Source organism: Mucor mucedo, assembly GCF_025094135.1.
Source record: "Mucor mucedo strain NRRL 3635 chromosome Unknown EV154scaffold_219, whole genome shotgun sequence".
Lineage (NCBI taxonomy): Eukaryota > Fungi > Mucoromycota > Mucoromycetes > Mucorales > Mucoraceae > Mucor > Mucor mucedo.
Genome location: NW_026252503.1, coordinates 14,426 through 29,019, shown reverse-complemented (window position 1 = coordinate 29,019; position 14,594 = coordinate 14,426). Strand labels below are relative to the sequence as shown.

Below are 14,594 nucleotides of genomic sequence, written 5' to 3'. Positions count from 1 at the left end.
AATAAAAAATAAAAAATCGCGTGTGGCAACTTTTTCTCTTCCTTTATGTTTATCATATACACGTATTTAAAACATGCCTCGAAATAAAACGAGTCCCTCTCATTCTGAGATATTAGCAATGCGACAATGTAGGTACTTTAAGTGAAAATAAGAGAGAGTCATTTCTGACATTTTTTTTTTTTTTTTTTTTTCAGTTGTCTTACGGTACATGAAGGCAACAAGACCTCATGAAGCTGTAAGCGTGAGAGGTCTCTTTGAATATGACAAGGATACTTTTAGGAGTTTTACTTCACCGAAGGAGTCACAGAAAATGACTTGGTCAAACAGAGTCGAAAGAAATGCTATGAAGATAGGAAGGGTAAACACATCAATAGTGAACAACGTGTTTTTTTTTCTTCTTCTTTCTAAATACGTCAAAATATATAGAGATTTAAAAGGGATATGCCTTCTTGGGACGATGTATTGTCAATTGAAAACGTAAAGAAAAATAAACCTATCGTTGTTCCTGCTGAAGATTTCGATGATGAAGAGATGGATATACAAAGAGTTTATGTTTCCAAACCGATGCTATCCCAACCCCCCATTGCGCATCAGCAAACTACGGAATTGGATGGTTCCGGTGGTAAATTATATAAGGGAAGCTTAAGCGGTCCAGTAAACACAGGTGATTCCTTTAATTCCAACAGAGCATCCGAAGGAGGACCTCTCTTTATACCATCTCCCATCCAAATACCTCGTTCTATACGAACCCAACAACAATCACCTGCAAAAGCAAAGTCTGCTCCCACACAAGTACCAGGAGCTGTAAGCAAAATACAAGCATCATCAACGTATAGTAATAGTAATGAACAGTTCATAACATTACGTTCTAAAAAAAAGTGTTTTATAATAGGCACCCAGTCCCAAAAATGGCACCTACTGGATCGTTTGACAAGTCCCCATCTCATGCAGCATCATCTTCCACCTCGAAAAATGTAAATATACCTCCCAAGGCATCCTCTTCTTCCACAACAAAAAAGGGACCACACACGCTAGCATCATCTAAAACTTCAACACAAGAAAATGGAGCACCTCCAGCAATAGCAAGATGTCCGGCTATTACTGAATTGCTTTTGAAGATTTTCAGTATTCAAAATTCTCAACGACTGGAGTTACAGAAACAAACCAACGATGCGTCTAAAAATCTCAAGGAGAACCCTCCCTCACTGGGTGCACCATTACCTCCTGTAACAACTAAAAATCCCATTGACACAAGCGTAACCGAGAAAGTCCAGAAACCTCAAGACCTTGCACCTAAACCAACCGAAAGCACGGTGAAACCAACCCTTCCAAAGGAATCCATCAGCTCAAAGCCCACCACTGAAAGTCGAGCTATTTGGATCACATACAAAGACCATCATCCCGACCTGATCCATTTACGGGACGCATCAGATAACCTCTCTTCGACGCATGTCAATGACAGTTCTCTCGATGATGGAACACAACGTTTGCCCATGTTAGATACCTCATATAACCAATATCCCGTTGTGGGAAGTCTGCCTACGCCTGGTATAGAAGAAAATGACACGAATGAGGATGTATCAGCGACTTTTGAAATAAATGCTGCAAAAACGAGCCGAATACGTGCCGATGTATCGCCCGACCCACCATCGTGTACCGATGGATCCATCAAGAGCAAATCATTGCTTTCCAAATCAAATAGTAGGCCAGCCTATGATGATTCAATTTCGCCGTTTCAAAAAAACGCTACTTTGAGCGGACTAAGAAGACATGCGTCTGAAAGTCAAGATGCCTATCCCGTATATCGGCACACTGTATTTGAGCCTATGAAGGACATTTTTGTATATGCGAATAAATCTTCCAGAGACATCCACTCTAAAGATCAATCGACCACACTCAAAAGTGCATCGAACCCTGTTCTAGAAAGTCATCCTGTATTAAGTTCTTCCGAAATCAATTCTTTCATGCCTGATAAAACGATGGATTCATTACCCCAAAATCCCGCAGAAAATAATTCTATCTCTACCGATAAAACGTTCAAAAAAAGCGTACCGGTTGAGATGAACCCTTGGAAGACCACAGTGGAAGATTGGTCTGATCCAACAGAAAACAATTCTGTGCTTGCTGATACACCTTCCGTGCCTGCTGATACACCTTCTGTGCTTGCTGATACACCTTCCGTGCCTGCTGATACATCTTCTGTGCTTGCTGTTGCACCTTCTGTGTGCGTCGAAGCAACTGCTTTAACAAGGGATAAAAGTCCATGTAACCTTCCAGAAGACAATCCTATGGTTGACGAAATACTAAACTCGAACAGGTCGCAAAACAAAGCAGCATTCACCGCCTTCAACAAGATGAGAAACGTGGTACTTGGCACAACCCAAGCTACTGTTGATTATGAGGATTTAGCCAAGATTAAAAAAAGATACAAACAGCATTGTAAAAAGAACAGAATTGTGCTCAAGTCAGGCACTGTAGTTGAAGAAGTGATGGAGTTTGCTGCAGAAAATATTCCTCTTGAACAGTAAGATGATGACATGTCCGATAGTATTGCTTTTCTTTTATTCACACATCCTCATTTTATTTTTTTACAGTGCTGTACATTCGTTTATCTTTGATATAGAAGATGATCTTTGGGATGATATAGCTGCCTTTACAGCTAACGACGAAAAAGATATTGAGAATATGAAACCTAATGCATTTCTTGAGAAGGCGGATGTACCTTTGCACAGTGTTTTTCAACTCTTGAAAGGAAAAGTAAGTTTTTCAAACTATTAAAAAAAAGTCTGACAAAAGTGTTAAAAATCATGTATAGACTACTTTTGATAGCTTATATGTTGCCATCTCTAGTATCAAGGTGCATCCTCACAAATCACCCGCATTATACTGGGTTAAAGAAACATTGATGAATGCATTGCGATTATTCACTAACTCTCCCACTATGTCCATATCAGACTTTTCAAATGTGGGGGATCTGTTAGATACCGTTTTCGGATTTATTGAAAAAATCAAGTATACGGTAGCAGGATCATCTGTCAAAGGAATTTTTAATCGCGAGTCTGATGACGAAACGATCAATTTAACATTGAAATATAACTCGTTGAGTATGTTGTATGCCGAAGCCAATTTCCAACAGGAGAGAGACATCTATGAATCAAAATATCTTGATGCAAGATATCTTAGAATACCAAAGGTGCTAAAAGACTTCTTATCCGAGGCAGTGGATAAGTATCCTCAAAGTCGCGAAACAATTAAAACAATAGGATTCATCATCCAGGGTAATGTCAAGAGAGTTCTTAATTCATAACTAGCCCTAGTTCTAACAACAGGTTTACTGATAGGATTCTCAATGTGCGGAATATATCAAGAATGCACACATGGATCTATTACTTTAGTCAAGGAAAGTGCTAGACTTTATTTCCCGGAATCGTTGACTGAATTCGTTGTGAAAATCAAACCCATTATTCATCTTCTTTATAATACGATCCTCATCTTGGAAAATAATATCCAAGGATTCGCCAAAGACGATGATGAATATTCTCTTCGTAAAAGAAAGCAATCGATCACTCCAAGCTTCTCACCAAAGAGACCCAGATTAGTATAATTCTTTGTTTTTTTATTTTACCTCCCGAATTTTTTTTTTTCTCTTTCTTTCTTTTTCGCAAGTAATATGGACGATGAATTCTGCTTTGGAAACACGGAATTCAATCTTGATTCCAAGTTGATTAGAAACGATAGTAAAAATATGTAAAAATAAAACATCCCTTCAGAGTATAAAGGTCAAGAACACCCCCCATTAATATAAAAATAATAATAAAAAAAAAAGTTATAATCGTCTCAGATCGATCGTTGACGATGCTTCGTTTGTCATGGAAATGACAGAACTGATGCCTAAACTAGCACTTGTTGGTAAGTATAAGCCTTTTTTCTTTCCTCAATGTCTAAGCCATATTGATACACTCTCTGTTTAGCCAACGAACGTTGTGGATCGTGGTATATTGACAGAACCAAAGTAATGATCACTTTGAGAAAAAGAAAAAAAAAAAAACTTACCAGCAAAAAAGTAGAAAAAAGCCTATTCAGGATATTTCAAATCGACTGATGGACACATGCATATCTGGGACTTCAATATCCGTAGAAACAATCTTCATTTACTCCCAATCATACTAGAACACGGGGGATGTATGATTGTTGACTCGACTCGAAAAGGAAAGCGTATCCCTGACGCATTATCCAAAACCATCCCTATCTGGTGCTGCACCATTAACCGGGCGGTCCATAGACACCGTCTTTCTCAAGGTATAAAGCAGGATGAAAAGGATTGGGATATGGCCTTTCATTCACTCCCCACTGCGGTCTCGAGATCCGAACATGCACAAATCGAAGCCAAATTAGACGGATTTGTGCAGCGACTACTGGATTCTGGCATCGATATGGAGGTTGTTTCAAACGGATTAGTCAAACCTTTAAGACCTATTTGGTTTACACCTCAATCATATGACGCTGTTGTGGAGTCACCACCGGATTTTGATGATGCACCTTTTTGTCCTGTGGTTTGTTTGAGTGCGTCAGAAGCTGTTGAAACCGGGTGCCAGTCAAGACCTGGCTATTTATATGTTCAAGGTTCAGGAGATGATCAGGAAGCCTGGGCTTTGGTAAGCCCTTGGAGAAACGATAAATGTTTGCTGTAAATCCAATATTTACCTCTTTTTTTTTTTTTTTCTTAGGGGTTGACGCATATCATGTTTTGGAAGAATCATCTAGATATTTTGTCAAACCAAGCAGAATGTGAGGAAAAGGTCAAATGTATTGTGGCGGCAAATAAGGATGCATTAATGGAAGAAGGCGAAGCGGATGGAAAGAATTTTGCGATGGTTCAACCGACGATGCTAGGCATTGGAAATTACGCCAGTGGTAAGCCGCCTTATTGCTGGGAAAACTTTGATTATATTATAAATTGTTCCGTGCTTGAATATGAAGGCATGGACAGTAGCAAGTATCTTCATTTGCCCATACCCGACGGGAAGAAAGGTCAGATCATTTTTGGGGCTAGTATACAAAAGGCAATTGAATTTGTGCATGATCCGATAATGGAAAATAAACGAATCCTTGTACATTGTTCCACAGGTAACGAAATGCATTCACGTATGAAAAAATTTCCACTCATATAAATTCTTGTTAGGCAAAGACTATTCCGTAGGTATTTTAACATCCATATTAATTCATTATTATGATTTAAATGGCCAATTGTTGACATCAGCTAAACCACGAGGTATAAAAAAAAAAGTGCTTTAAGTTTCTTTATTTCAAAACAATCAACCTTAATTTTAAAATACGTAGTGGATAAGAAGACTGTCCAACATCAACTAGTTCGAATCATATCTAATTGGGAAAAAGTAAATTGCATAACAGTTATCTCACAAAAACATAAAAATTTAACTGGTCATATCAAATTTAGGCATCACCTTCCAGAGTTACTTTGAAAAGAGTCAATACACATTTTATGAGTCATTCAGGCTAGTTCACGGTCATTTGATTATTACAATATTAAAAAACGTATCATGCAGTAATAATCATTACGTAATTGTATATTGGAGAAAATAAAGAAAAGGGCATGATGTATACATGCAGCTAACGCTAGATAAAGTATGCTTCCCTTGTTGTGGTTTTCCAGAATATATTGTGTTTTATCGCGAAAGTATACCATGGAAAGAAAGTGTACGCGTATATATGTTTACTATTCTCAGAAGTTTGGCAAATAGGGATAAAGAAAGGGAAAATATCGTTTCCAACCAGCCCTTTCAATGCATGACGGTGTTACTACGTACATAACTAATGATTATAAAAAAAAAACAAGGTTCGAGAGAGAGAGACTAATCGTCAAAATTACAATATGTTATAACAGGGGAAAATGATATAGACCTTTTATAATGATGTGTGAGAATAACTATAGTAATATCCTTATCAACTGACGATAACGCGGGACCTTGGTTATACACCATTCATTTCTGTTACCAATGATCTTTATTTAAATAATAATTTACATCATGATCCTATCACGTTACATGAAAGGAAATTATGCTGTACTATTTAATGAATTTTACTAGTCTCCCTTTCTTTTGCTTTTTCTTTTTCCTTTGTTGTCGTCTTCGTTGTTCGTAGTCGCCAACATCTTTTAAACAAACAGCACCCTCGCTTAAATCTTTTTATTTTCGACTCTATTTTTTTTTTTTTTTTCAACTCTTTACTACATAAAACAAGTCCATGCTCCCCCTTTGGTTATCCTCTTGGTATCAACAACAGCAAGTACAGTCTCAGGAACCTTTTAATGATCAATATGAAGCAGCTGACGGAGAAGGAGACTGGGTGGAGGTTATCACTCCATCCATCAAGAGACGACAACCAATAAGTAATGACAAACATAATGAAGTGCCAACACCAGAGCCCATTGAATCCTCGTCCTCCGCATCCACCACAGCAGTAACGGACCCTGTTGTTAAAGGTTTGTCAAGACAGGAAAGAAGGGCAAAGGCACGTTTTGCAGTGAAGGATAAGAAAAAGCAGGCACGTAGTGCTGCCATGGTAATCAATCGTAGTAGGGTTAAAGGCGCCTTGGCTTCATCCACCTGTCTTTCCTCGAACCTATTAACTATCGACCATTAATCCCTCTCCCATTTTTTTTTATATCTTTTTCTTTTTCTTTTTTTTTTTTAAACAAAACATACACCCTTTTTTTTTACATTTTAACTTTTTTTTGTCCCTCTCACTTTTTTAAACTTTTTTTGTATCGAATTCTTATCACAAATAAATAATTCATGCTGCAAAAATAGAATATTTATTTATCGACTTCGTTTTTTAATGCAGAAAATTCGTCGGTTGCTGTGCTGGGTGGGTTCCTTAAAAATTGCCAGTGGTAATATTGCATACGATGCACCTCTTGTGTGTTTTCAGAGGTGCTGACGTAGTCCCTGAACTGCTGGTGCTGTAACAAATCTAAAAAGTACAGCGCGTGTGGATATCTATATTTTTGATCACTTTTTAATACTCTCATTTCAAAACAACTGTAAAAAAAAAATCCCATTTACACTACAAATTTGGCATATTCTGGCTGTTTCCAGTATTGTAAATAATCCAAGTAATTGATAAAAGCCTGATCTTTAAAATACTGCTGTTGTGCTAGATCTAGTTTTATACAGTAAGACTAAAGTAGCAAAGGTTAATGAAAGCCTATACACACGATTGAGGTACCAGGGATTGGATAAGCATTGAATAAATTCCAATTCAATGGTAAATCGTCTTTTTTCTTCTTCTGAATCCAACATGATTAATACAAGAAGAGAAGTGAACCCCAAAATATTTAGTGAAAAAAAAAAAGTTGGGTTTTAACAGGAAAATAATAAAAATAGTGACGTTCTCTCTCAGCTTGTAATACTTTTAACGCATGTCAAAAAGAACAATATCAGACATTATCAAACAATGGCGCAAACCCATCAAATCTTTACACGAAAGACCTAAGCCTTCTCAATTACTACAAATTGTGGAGGATTCTCCCAGTTCCTTGGAAGCAAAACTAGCAGTCCATGCGCATGGTCTGTATATTCTTTTTTTTTACGAAAATATATTATTTTCAGTTAAATTAACCTTTTTGTTTACAGCTAAAATATTAGCTTCGCCTTTACGACTATGCACTTTTCATTTTCGCCAGTTTCCTAATGGTATATTATTAAAGTCTCCATGGTCGGTTGTATACTCACGTCTTTTTTTGTTTTTGTTTGTAGAACTCATGATCCGTTTTGAAAAAGGTTGGCATCAACCTACAAAATTATTTTGGGCTTTCCCCACCTTTAAGAAGTCCGGTGGAAAAGGAGTGTACGTCAATCTTTCGAGAAAAGTGCTAGAGATATTTGGGAAGGGAAGTTACCGAGCAGCATTTCGAGGTTCAGCCACGTACAGAAACGATATGCAAAACCACGTTGAAAGTCTCTTACATAAGGAATCATTTGCTCAATTTGCAAAACGCCCCTCAAACACATTTCATATTCTGACAGCAAAATCGGCATCGCAGTGGAAAGCGAATTCAACATCACCCATGGGGTATCAATGTATTTTATCTTTCAGTACGTCCGAAACATTGTGTGAATTGGACCATCAGATTGAATCTTTGGATGGGACCCATCCGCATGTTCCTTGCTATCACATACAACGGATATGGGATAAACGAGATATTGAATCCATTCATTTACCTGAAGATGATACAGTGGTTGCTTTAGGGGTACCAAGGAAATTAGATACTGTGGATTTAGCAATTGCATTGTGGCGTTGTAGAAAATTTGCATCCTAACAGTAATTTCTTATTCTTTTTTATTATTTATTAAATACGAATTGCACCATTGCTATTCCTCTTATTTATTTGACGACAACAGCATAAAGTCATGCAAGCTTGAGGATTATGAATGCCACTTACAATAATCCGTCTTCTAAAATACAATTTCGCAAGTTCGGTTATAAACTCAACATCGGTCTGTGGATCTAGACCTAGCTGAACAACATCTTTTGGATACAAGTGTATGATCTCACACCCTTCCTCTTCATTGACAGATAATATTGTCTGCAAGGTCGATAATAGATAGTACGTTAGAGAATGAAAGAATCTACATGAAATGAATGTTCAATAAATGATGGTTGTCATTTGTCTAGTATGATTATTATTTACCCCAACAAAATTTCATTGTCTTCCTTCACAAGAACGTCGATCTCTTGACTTTGATACATTTCACTGGAAGCTCTGGCAGCTACTACACTAAACACTTCGCTGTTATTGATTTCGGTGGCATCTTCTTCATCTTCGTCCAGCAATAAGTTTTGGCTTTCGTCGGCAGTCGACGTTTGATTTAAAAATATCGGCAACTGGTTGTTGCTATCACGACGAGTATTACCAGCAAACAAATTCTGCCAAGAAGAGTAAAAACGGGAGGGAGAGGATTCGTGTGGCTCTTGGTACAGCCAATAATACACACCCGTCACCAAAGCAGCGGCAGTATGGACAATGTCTTTTGGCTCAGCCGCTACATATTCAGCCCATGATGTGGAAGAGCTTGACATTAATTGTTTCCACATGATACGAAACCGTGTAAAATCGGCTGGATTGTGCGTTGTTGACATCACACTAGATTTGAAACGAGGCTGATTACTACTAATCTCGGACAATGGAATCGCCTGATGAGAGTTGCTGCTTCCTTTAATAGGATGATGAAATGATGGAGTTGGAAGTGTAATTAATAAGTCATATAGTTCGGTTTTAATTTGAAATATTGAGTCAGGTGTGCCTAACTCAGTTTAAGTTAGCTAGCGTATGACTATTAATTTTTTTGTAAAGCTACTTTACATGCAACGTAACTTTGATTCTTTTTCTCTAATTGAGGAATATCATTTACACCAACAGTAAATTTAGGTACAAGATCACTTCTTCTGTTTTGAAATTGCGTTGGCACTTTACCCAGAAGATGGATATTGTAGACATATTCACAGGCCGTCTCCATAGGCGGCATATTAATTAACATGATTCTTTTTCTCAGCAAGGCTGCCTTCCACAATACAAAAATATCTGGACCGAATCTGTGTACAAAATCAGAGAATGAGTCGGCACCAAATTCGTCGTGTCTAAACATGCCTTTTGCCACGTTATGCTTCAAATTGTAATTGACACTATGATGATTATTAGACTCGGGAAAATAAAAATTTGGTGATTGCTCTCTCTCTTCCTGTTGCTCCTCTCGGTATTGATGATGGGTATAATATTCTAGTAGTCTTTCATATCGACTAGACTCGATGCTTTCAGAAACCACCATGTGATGACTATGGTTATAGCATATGAGTTAAAAAAAAAGGTACTGAGCTCAGACCCATATATCTTTTCTTCTTTGGTCTACCTTAACTCTTTTTTCAGAAACTTTTTGTGAGTCCATACCTGACCACAGATTCCTGTATTGAGTGTGGGTTGTACAATGATTCCAATAGCCTTCATATGGGCCCCTCTTTCAGTCTCGGTAGGCATATTCTGAAACACACTTATTCCGTACACGTCGTTTCGTGAAAAATAGCTAGAGAAAGTTTCTGTTGAGTTAAAAAAAGACGATTCAACTTGTGAAAGTTACATACATCACGTCTGACTCAATACGATGTAATCCGCTGCAAATAGCTTGATACTCAACACCTTCCAAATCAAAGTCTGCTGAGAATGTAAGCAACTGCAATTTAAAGAAAGGTAATCTTACCTTCGGGGTATTGCCATTCAACCAAGTTTCCCTTGTGCACATCAAACTGTACAACAAACACAGCTACAACATTGTTCAATCCTTGGTCTGTCTTGGCATGTTTTAACGAACTGAAATCAAACAAGGTTAAAAAGACGCAAAAGTTAACGTTTAAGAAAAAGTGTTTTATTACGTTTCGGGTGGGATAGTGCCTTCCACTCCATAACCATTGAGTTCATTTTGCTCTTGATTCATTCCTTATGACTTCAAATTTCGATAAGTAAACGCTGGTGTCAGACAAAAGGCAGAGAAAAAAAAAGAAATCAGCGCAAACTGAGTTTTTTTTTTTTTTTTTTTCGTGATAACCTGCATTAAAATTCGGACAAATGATAAAACAAATAAAATTATATTATGGGACGACAGACAAATGTAAAAGACATTCAGACGAACATAAGGTATATTCAGACAGAAATTGTCTATCAGGGATAGTAAGATGCCCATCCTAGTTAAGGCAGTCTTCTGCATTGATGGGATCACAACTTTATTTCGGCCTAGTACCTCACAATCGGATTGAAAAAGCGAAAATATAGATGCATTACCTAAGATTTATATCACTATATGTTGAAAGAGTAGATATGTCTACTATATACTTAACATAAAACGACTTGTTTTTGATCTGGCAATCATCAATCCCAGTTGCGTCTATAAATTTAATGATTATTGCAATAACACTAGTTACTGGCTTCTGTTTTTCTATTCACAAATGACATGTATTTTTAAGAATAAAAGTCCGAAATCACGAAAATTGGAATTTTACACGATCAAGTGGCATATTGTTATACTTTGCTCTTGTTTTATATTTTATAGAGCTTTAAGAGTCTGTTAGAAACTAACGCACTCGATAATTGAACTGATTTTAGAGTTTATCTTAACTTTGCTTTCGAGATTTTCGTGCAAAACCACAGCATATTAACATTCAGGAACATATTTCGAACGATGTTAGGCGTCCAATCCGAACAAATAACAAAGAGGGATTTACCAATGGAGCATTTGAAAGAATAAAAGCTGATCTATGTCCCTTATTAATGGGGAATTTTTTTTAAATCGTAAACTTACCTTGTCAACTAAATAAAAAAGTCCCCTTCAAAGTGAGAGTCTTTTGATGCATACTTGAATATGACACCTACTTTAAACGTTCAACGACCAATCTAACTAAATTCTTTTTTTTTTTTTTTGATAATTCTGATGCTATCATCTTAAAGCATATAAAGCTGGTAGCTCGAATATATAATCTTATTATTTTTACCCATGATTGGAATCATGTAGTAAATCCTATAAATAAAAGACATCAACTACTCATCGTTAAACCCTTGAACAATTTCAAATACATAATGCGAGAGTCTAAGAAGCAGCCTAACGTTTAGACATAAAGGTATTCACATTCTTTGGTTTTATAAAAAAAAAAGGTCTTTATTTGCATAAGCCAGTAAAAAAAAAAATGTACAAATATAAAAAAAAACTACTTTTCACCGGAAATTGTCTTTCTCAACTTGTCTAAAGACATTCCCAGTTCCACTCGGCGCTTCTCCAAAAGCATGGTCGCTTCATCACAAGACACTTTGTGGTCAGCAGCAAGTCTTTCTATCTCCCGAATGATTGTCATTCGCCGGCTCAAAAATCTTGATTCCTTTCTATCCCCCCTGCGCCAACCGGTACCATAGCGTTCCTCCAAAAATCGGATTGATGGTTCGCCCATGATACCGGCATCATACTCCCTCCAAACATCGGTGACCGTCACAAAATGTCTGTTCATTCTATATGTCGAACATACTTCAGTGTCAATTGAAGAAGAGGGGGCAGGCAGAGAGGAGACAGACAGAGAGGAGACAGACAGAGAGGAGACAGACAGAGAGGAGACAGACAGAGAGGAGACAGACAGAGAGGGGGAAGACAGAGAGGGAGCAGACAGAGAGGGAGCAGACAGAGAGGGAGCAGACAGAGAGGAGGCAGACAGAGAGGGGGCAGACAAGGAGGGGGCGGTGTGTTGTAGACGATTGTTTAAATCATTTTGAAGCTCTTTGTTAGTGGATTGCTGGTCCACAAGGTCCTTTCTGACCGCTTCGATCTTCGATTGGATTTCTTGAAGAGATCCGTGCACAGCCTTGTCGTTACTCCTGATGTGAGCGAGGAGCTCAGGCATGGCATTTTCTAGTATGCTGTTGTTATCTACTCTCGCTTCAGAGTTTGCGACTGAAGCTATTAATTGCTCTGAAAAGCTTTTAAAAGCCTCAGTCGAAAAAATAGGGTTAGTCCACAAATATAGACTCGGATACTTTTGCATCAAGAGAACTGCATCCTACAAATATAACTTTGATTAGATTTTGCATTAATAAAAATAAAATAATAATTAGCTTACCTGAAGAAATACAGTTCTCAAGAACAACAAAGTTTGGAGAAAGTTATGTCCAGCCATGTCCTTGTCCACCTCCTTGTTGTGAAACTTCTCCAACCAGGACTCTATCTCAGGAAAAACAACTTTTTGAAGCTCCTCGGGTGGAGTGATAACCGTGCGGGCGAGAAAATAATCACCATGACGGACAGTAAAGCCTGCAAGAGCTTTTATAGCCATGATAGGCAATTTATCAATGTATGAACCAAGCATACGATCACCACCCCATCTACCAACCAAGCGCTGCTCATCACCAGGAACACCCGAATGGCAAATCATGTTGATGGCACTCTTTCGGTTCACGTGAGTCACCTTTGAAGTATACACTCCAACCTCGGTAAGGATTTCACGGTAAAATTTGGCCTGTTCATCATACTTGATTGGCTGGCTAGTACCTTGGGCAGGAAAAAGGTAGATTTGATACCAGTTCTTACGTGAGCTGAAATCGGGGAAAGGCTCGTTCTCGAAATGAAAACGCGAAAAGAGATGAAGTGCAAGTGCACCGATTGGACAAAGTTCAACGTCTTTATGTCTCAGAGCTGATCCATGTTGCATTTTTCCATCTTGGTTAGTCTTACCACAAGTGATACTGGTTACCAAAGCAATGCATTGAGAAACACCTTGACCATTGAGCTCAGTAGTAAAAAGATCGGCAAATTGCATTCCCAGAGCTGTTTCGCTGCGCAAAAGCATGGCATGGCTGATCATGAAACAAAGTCGGTTTCTGATAGCAACTACTGAGTTCTGACGCATGAACAAACAGCAACAGGCAAGGTATTGGCTAGGAGTGTAACCATCATTCAATCTATTTACACCACGATCATCAAAGTCAGCTCTCTTTCTCTTGGCTTCTCTTCTACCCAATGTTTCCATGAAAGCAACTACTAAAGGACCTCTGTTTACGGCTCTCGTCTCATTGTTAAGAGCTAATTGTTGTGATTGCAAATCCATACAAGCCTTGACGTAGCTGTTGATAGACTCTCTACCTAAAGGAATGGCACTTCCATCGGTATTTCTTTCGGTTTTACGACCTCTTGGAACAATGAACTCTCTCAAGAAAAGACTGAGTTTACGATCGTTTACTGTAACACCATCAGTAAACTTTTGATCAATGCACCAAGTCTAATGAAGGACAGCATATTTTTTTAAAATCATAATTAAGCACATTGTTCATAACTATATTTACCTTCCACTCCTCTTGTCTACTATAGTAAGATCTGCTGGTATTTTTAGGTCGAACCTCATTTCTTTCAGCAACAATCATTTGGCTATTACGTTCAAGTTGAACAGCATTATCAATGTCTCTTTGAAGATCTTGATCAGCGAGGGTTACAGATTTAGATGAAGATGCGTTATTCATAGCTTTAAAAAATGTTTATGTAAATAAATGTGATTTTAATTGGAAAACAATGAAAGATAGATGTTATATATGTGCAAAATTGGAAGAGTCCAGGGGAAATATATTTTACTGTCCGGTGTCGTATCACAAAATCGTCCTCGTCGTAGCTCAACCATGTAACATGGAGGATAACGATGAAAAACATACAAAAAAAGTAACTCATAAATAACAAACATGAATTTACACATGGGAAGTAGACAATGAGCGATATAACAAACATCAATTTCCGAACACAAAATTAAGGCTTATGTGCATCACAAACATATCGGATGAGTAATGATTCCGTATAGAAAGGCCATAATGAGATGTCAATAACAATAACAATAACATTCATCTTTAAACTGTGTATGTCTTGTGGCACAATATTCAGGGAAAATTGTAGTTCTTAATAAAGATAGCTGTGACACCTCAATGTGGCTGATGTAACCTTCATATGTTTTCATATCAATTTTATTATTTAAGTGTATGTCTTATACTTGTATGAAGGATGATA

At 37.6% G+C, this 14,594-nt stretch overlaps 7 protein-coding genes across 7 annotated transcripts; 4 read left to right on the top strand and 3 right to left on the bottom strand.

Moving 5' to 3' along the window:
- The first annotated feature begins 47 nt into the window (after positions 1–47).
- On the top strand, positions 48–3,633 carry EV154DRAFT_530990 (uncharacterized protein). The gene is made up of 6 exons (XM_051603792.1): positions 48–128; positions 195–358; positions 427–830; positions 893–2,524; positions 2,595–2,757; positions 2,816–3,633. The coding sequence occupies exons 1-6, from the start codon at positions 74–76 to the stop codon at positions 3,305–3,307; spliced, it is 2,910 nt and encodes a 969-aa protein (XP_051450874.1). The 5' UTR covers positions 48–73; the 3' UTR covers positions 3,308–3,633.
- On the top strand, positions 3,634–6,021 carry EV154DRAFT_530987 (initiator tRNA phosphoribosyl transferase). Its single transcript, XM_051603791.1, has 7 exons — positions 3,634–3,909; positions 3,972–4,012; positions 4,068–4,655; positions 4,728–5,127; positions 5,183–5,272; positions 5,341–5,396; positions 5,459–6,021. Exons 1-7 carry the CDS (start codon positions 3,870–3,872, stop codon positions 5,519–5,521), a joined length of 1,278 nt encoding a protein of 425 aa, XP_051450873.1. The 5' UTR covers positions 3,634–3,869; the 3' UTR covers positions 5,522–6,021.
- Positions 6,022–6,158: 137 nt separating this feature from the next.
- Positions 6,159–6,767, top strand: EV154DRAFT_530984 (uncharacterized protein). Its single transcript, XM_051603790.1, has one exon. It carries the CDS (start codon positions 6,265–6,267, stop codon positions 6,661–6,663), a length of 399 nt encoding a protein of 132 aa, XP_051450872.1. The 5' UTR covers positions 6,159–6,264; the 3' UTR covers positions 6,664–6,767.
- EV154DRAFT_130087 (mediator of RNA polymerase II transcription subunit 31) lies at positions 6,750–7,731 on the bottom strand. The gene is made up of 3 exons (XM_051594011.1): positions 7,238–7,731; positions 7,086–7,182; positions 6,750–7,019 (listed from the first exon to the last, which is right to left on the bottom strand). The coding sequence occupies exons 1-3, from the start codon at positions 7,320–7,322 to the stop codon at positions 6,836–6,838; spliced, it is 366 nt and encodes a 121-aa protein (XP_051450871.1). The 5' UTR covers positions 7,323–7,731; the 3' UTR covers positions 6,750–6,835.
- On the top strand, positions 7,348–8,654 carry EV154DRAFT_130030 (uncharacterized protein). Its single transcript, XM_051594010.1, has 3 exons — positions 7,348–7,589; positions 7,656–7,715; positions 7,779–8,654. The coding sequence occupies exons 1-3, from the start codon at positions 7,442–7,444 to the stop codon at positions 8,339–8,341; spliced, it is 771 nt and encodes a 256-aa protein (XP_051450870.1). The 5' UTR covers positions 7,348–7,441; the 3' UTR covers positions 8,342–8,654.
- EV154DRAFT_571239 (uncharacterized protein) lies at positions 8,372–10,508 on the bottom strand (the record flags this gene model as incomplete). The annotated part of the gene is made up of 8 exons (XM_051606245.1): positions 8,372–8,401; positions 8,465–8,651; positions 8,714–9,326; positions 9,386–9,855; positions 9,930–10,100; positions 10,159–10,228; positions 10,275–10,384; positions 10,447–10,508. 8 exons carry the CDS (start codon positions 10,506–10,508, stop codon positions 8,372–8,374), a joined length of 1,713 nt encoding a protein of 570 aa, XP_051450869.1.
- Positions 10,509–13,569: 3,061 nt separating this feature from the next.
- Positions 13,570–14,062, bottom strand: EV154DRAFT_453471 (uncharacterized protein; the record flags this gene model as incomplete). The annotated part of the gene is made up of 2 exons (XM_051597289.1): positions 13,570–13,824; positions 13,889–14,062. Coding segments are annotated over 2 exons (429 nt in total), but the record flags the coding sequence as incomplete, so codon positions are not given.
- Between the last annotated feature and the right edge of the window lie 532 nt (positions 14,063–14,594).

What these genes read in the sequence shown, in the direction of transcription:
- EV154DRAFT_530990 (XM_051603792.1), top strand. Translation starts at nt 74, where the DNA reads ATGCCTCGAAATAAAACGAGTCCCTCTCATTCTGAGATATTAGCAATG. An exon ending in AAAATACAAGCATCATCAAC is followed by an intron (nt 831 to 892) that starts GTATAGTAATAG and finishes GTTTTATAATAG; the next exon opens with GCACCCAGTCCCAAAAATGG. An exon ending in TTCAACTCTTGAAAGGAAAA is followed by an intron (nt 2,758 to 2,815) that starts GTAAGTTTTTCA and finishes AATCATGTATAG; the next exon opens with ACTACTTTTGATAGCTTATA.
- EV154DRAFT_530987 (XM_051603791.1), top strand. Translation starts at nt 3,870, where the DNA reads ATGGAAATGACAGAACTGATGCCTAAACTAGCACTTGTTG. An exon ending in GACATCAGCTAAACCACGAG is followed by an intron (nt 5,273 to 5,340) that starts GTATAAAAAAAA and finishes TAAAATACGTAG; the next exon opens with TGGATAAGAAGACTGTCCAA. An exon ending in TCATATCTAATTGGGAAAAA is followed by an intron (nt 5,397 to 5,458) that starts GTAAATTGCATA and finishes TATCAAATTTAG; the next exon opens with GCATCACCTTCCAGAGTTAC.
- EV154DRAFT_530984 (XM_051603790.1), top strand. Translation starts at nt 6,265, where the DNA reads ATGCTCCCCCTTTGGTTATCCTCTTGGTATCAACAACAGCAAGTACAG.
- EV154DRAFT_130087 (XM_051594011.1), bottom strand. Translation starts at nt 7,322, where the DNA reads ATGTTGGATTCAGAAGAAGAAAAAAGACGATTTACCATTGAATTGGAA. An exon ending in CAATCCCTGGTACCTCAATC is followed by an intron (nt 7,183 to 7,237) that starts GTGTGTATAGGC and finishes GTATAAAACTAG; the next exon opens with ATCTAGCACAACAGCAGTAT. An exon ending in GAATATGCCAAATTTGTAGT is followed by an intron (nt 7,020 to 7,085) that starts GTAAATGGGATT and finishes TCAAAAATATAG; the next exon opens with ATATCCACACGCGCTGTACT.
- EV154DRAFT_130030 (XM_051594010.1), top strand. Translation starts at nt 7,442, where the DNA reads ATGTCAAAAAGAACAATATCAGACATTATCAAACAATGGCGCAAACCC. An exon ending in ACTAGCAGTCCATGCGCATG is followed by an intron (nt 7,590 to 7,655) that starts GTCTGTATATTC and finishes TTTTGTTTACAG; the next exon opens with CTAAAATATTAGCTTCGCCT. An exon ending in TTTTCGCCAGTTTCCTAATG is followed by an intron (nt 7,716 to 7,778) that starts GTATATTATTAA and finishes TTTTGTTTGTAG; the next exon opens with AACTCATGATCCGTTTTGAA.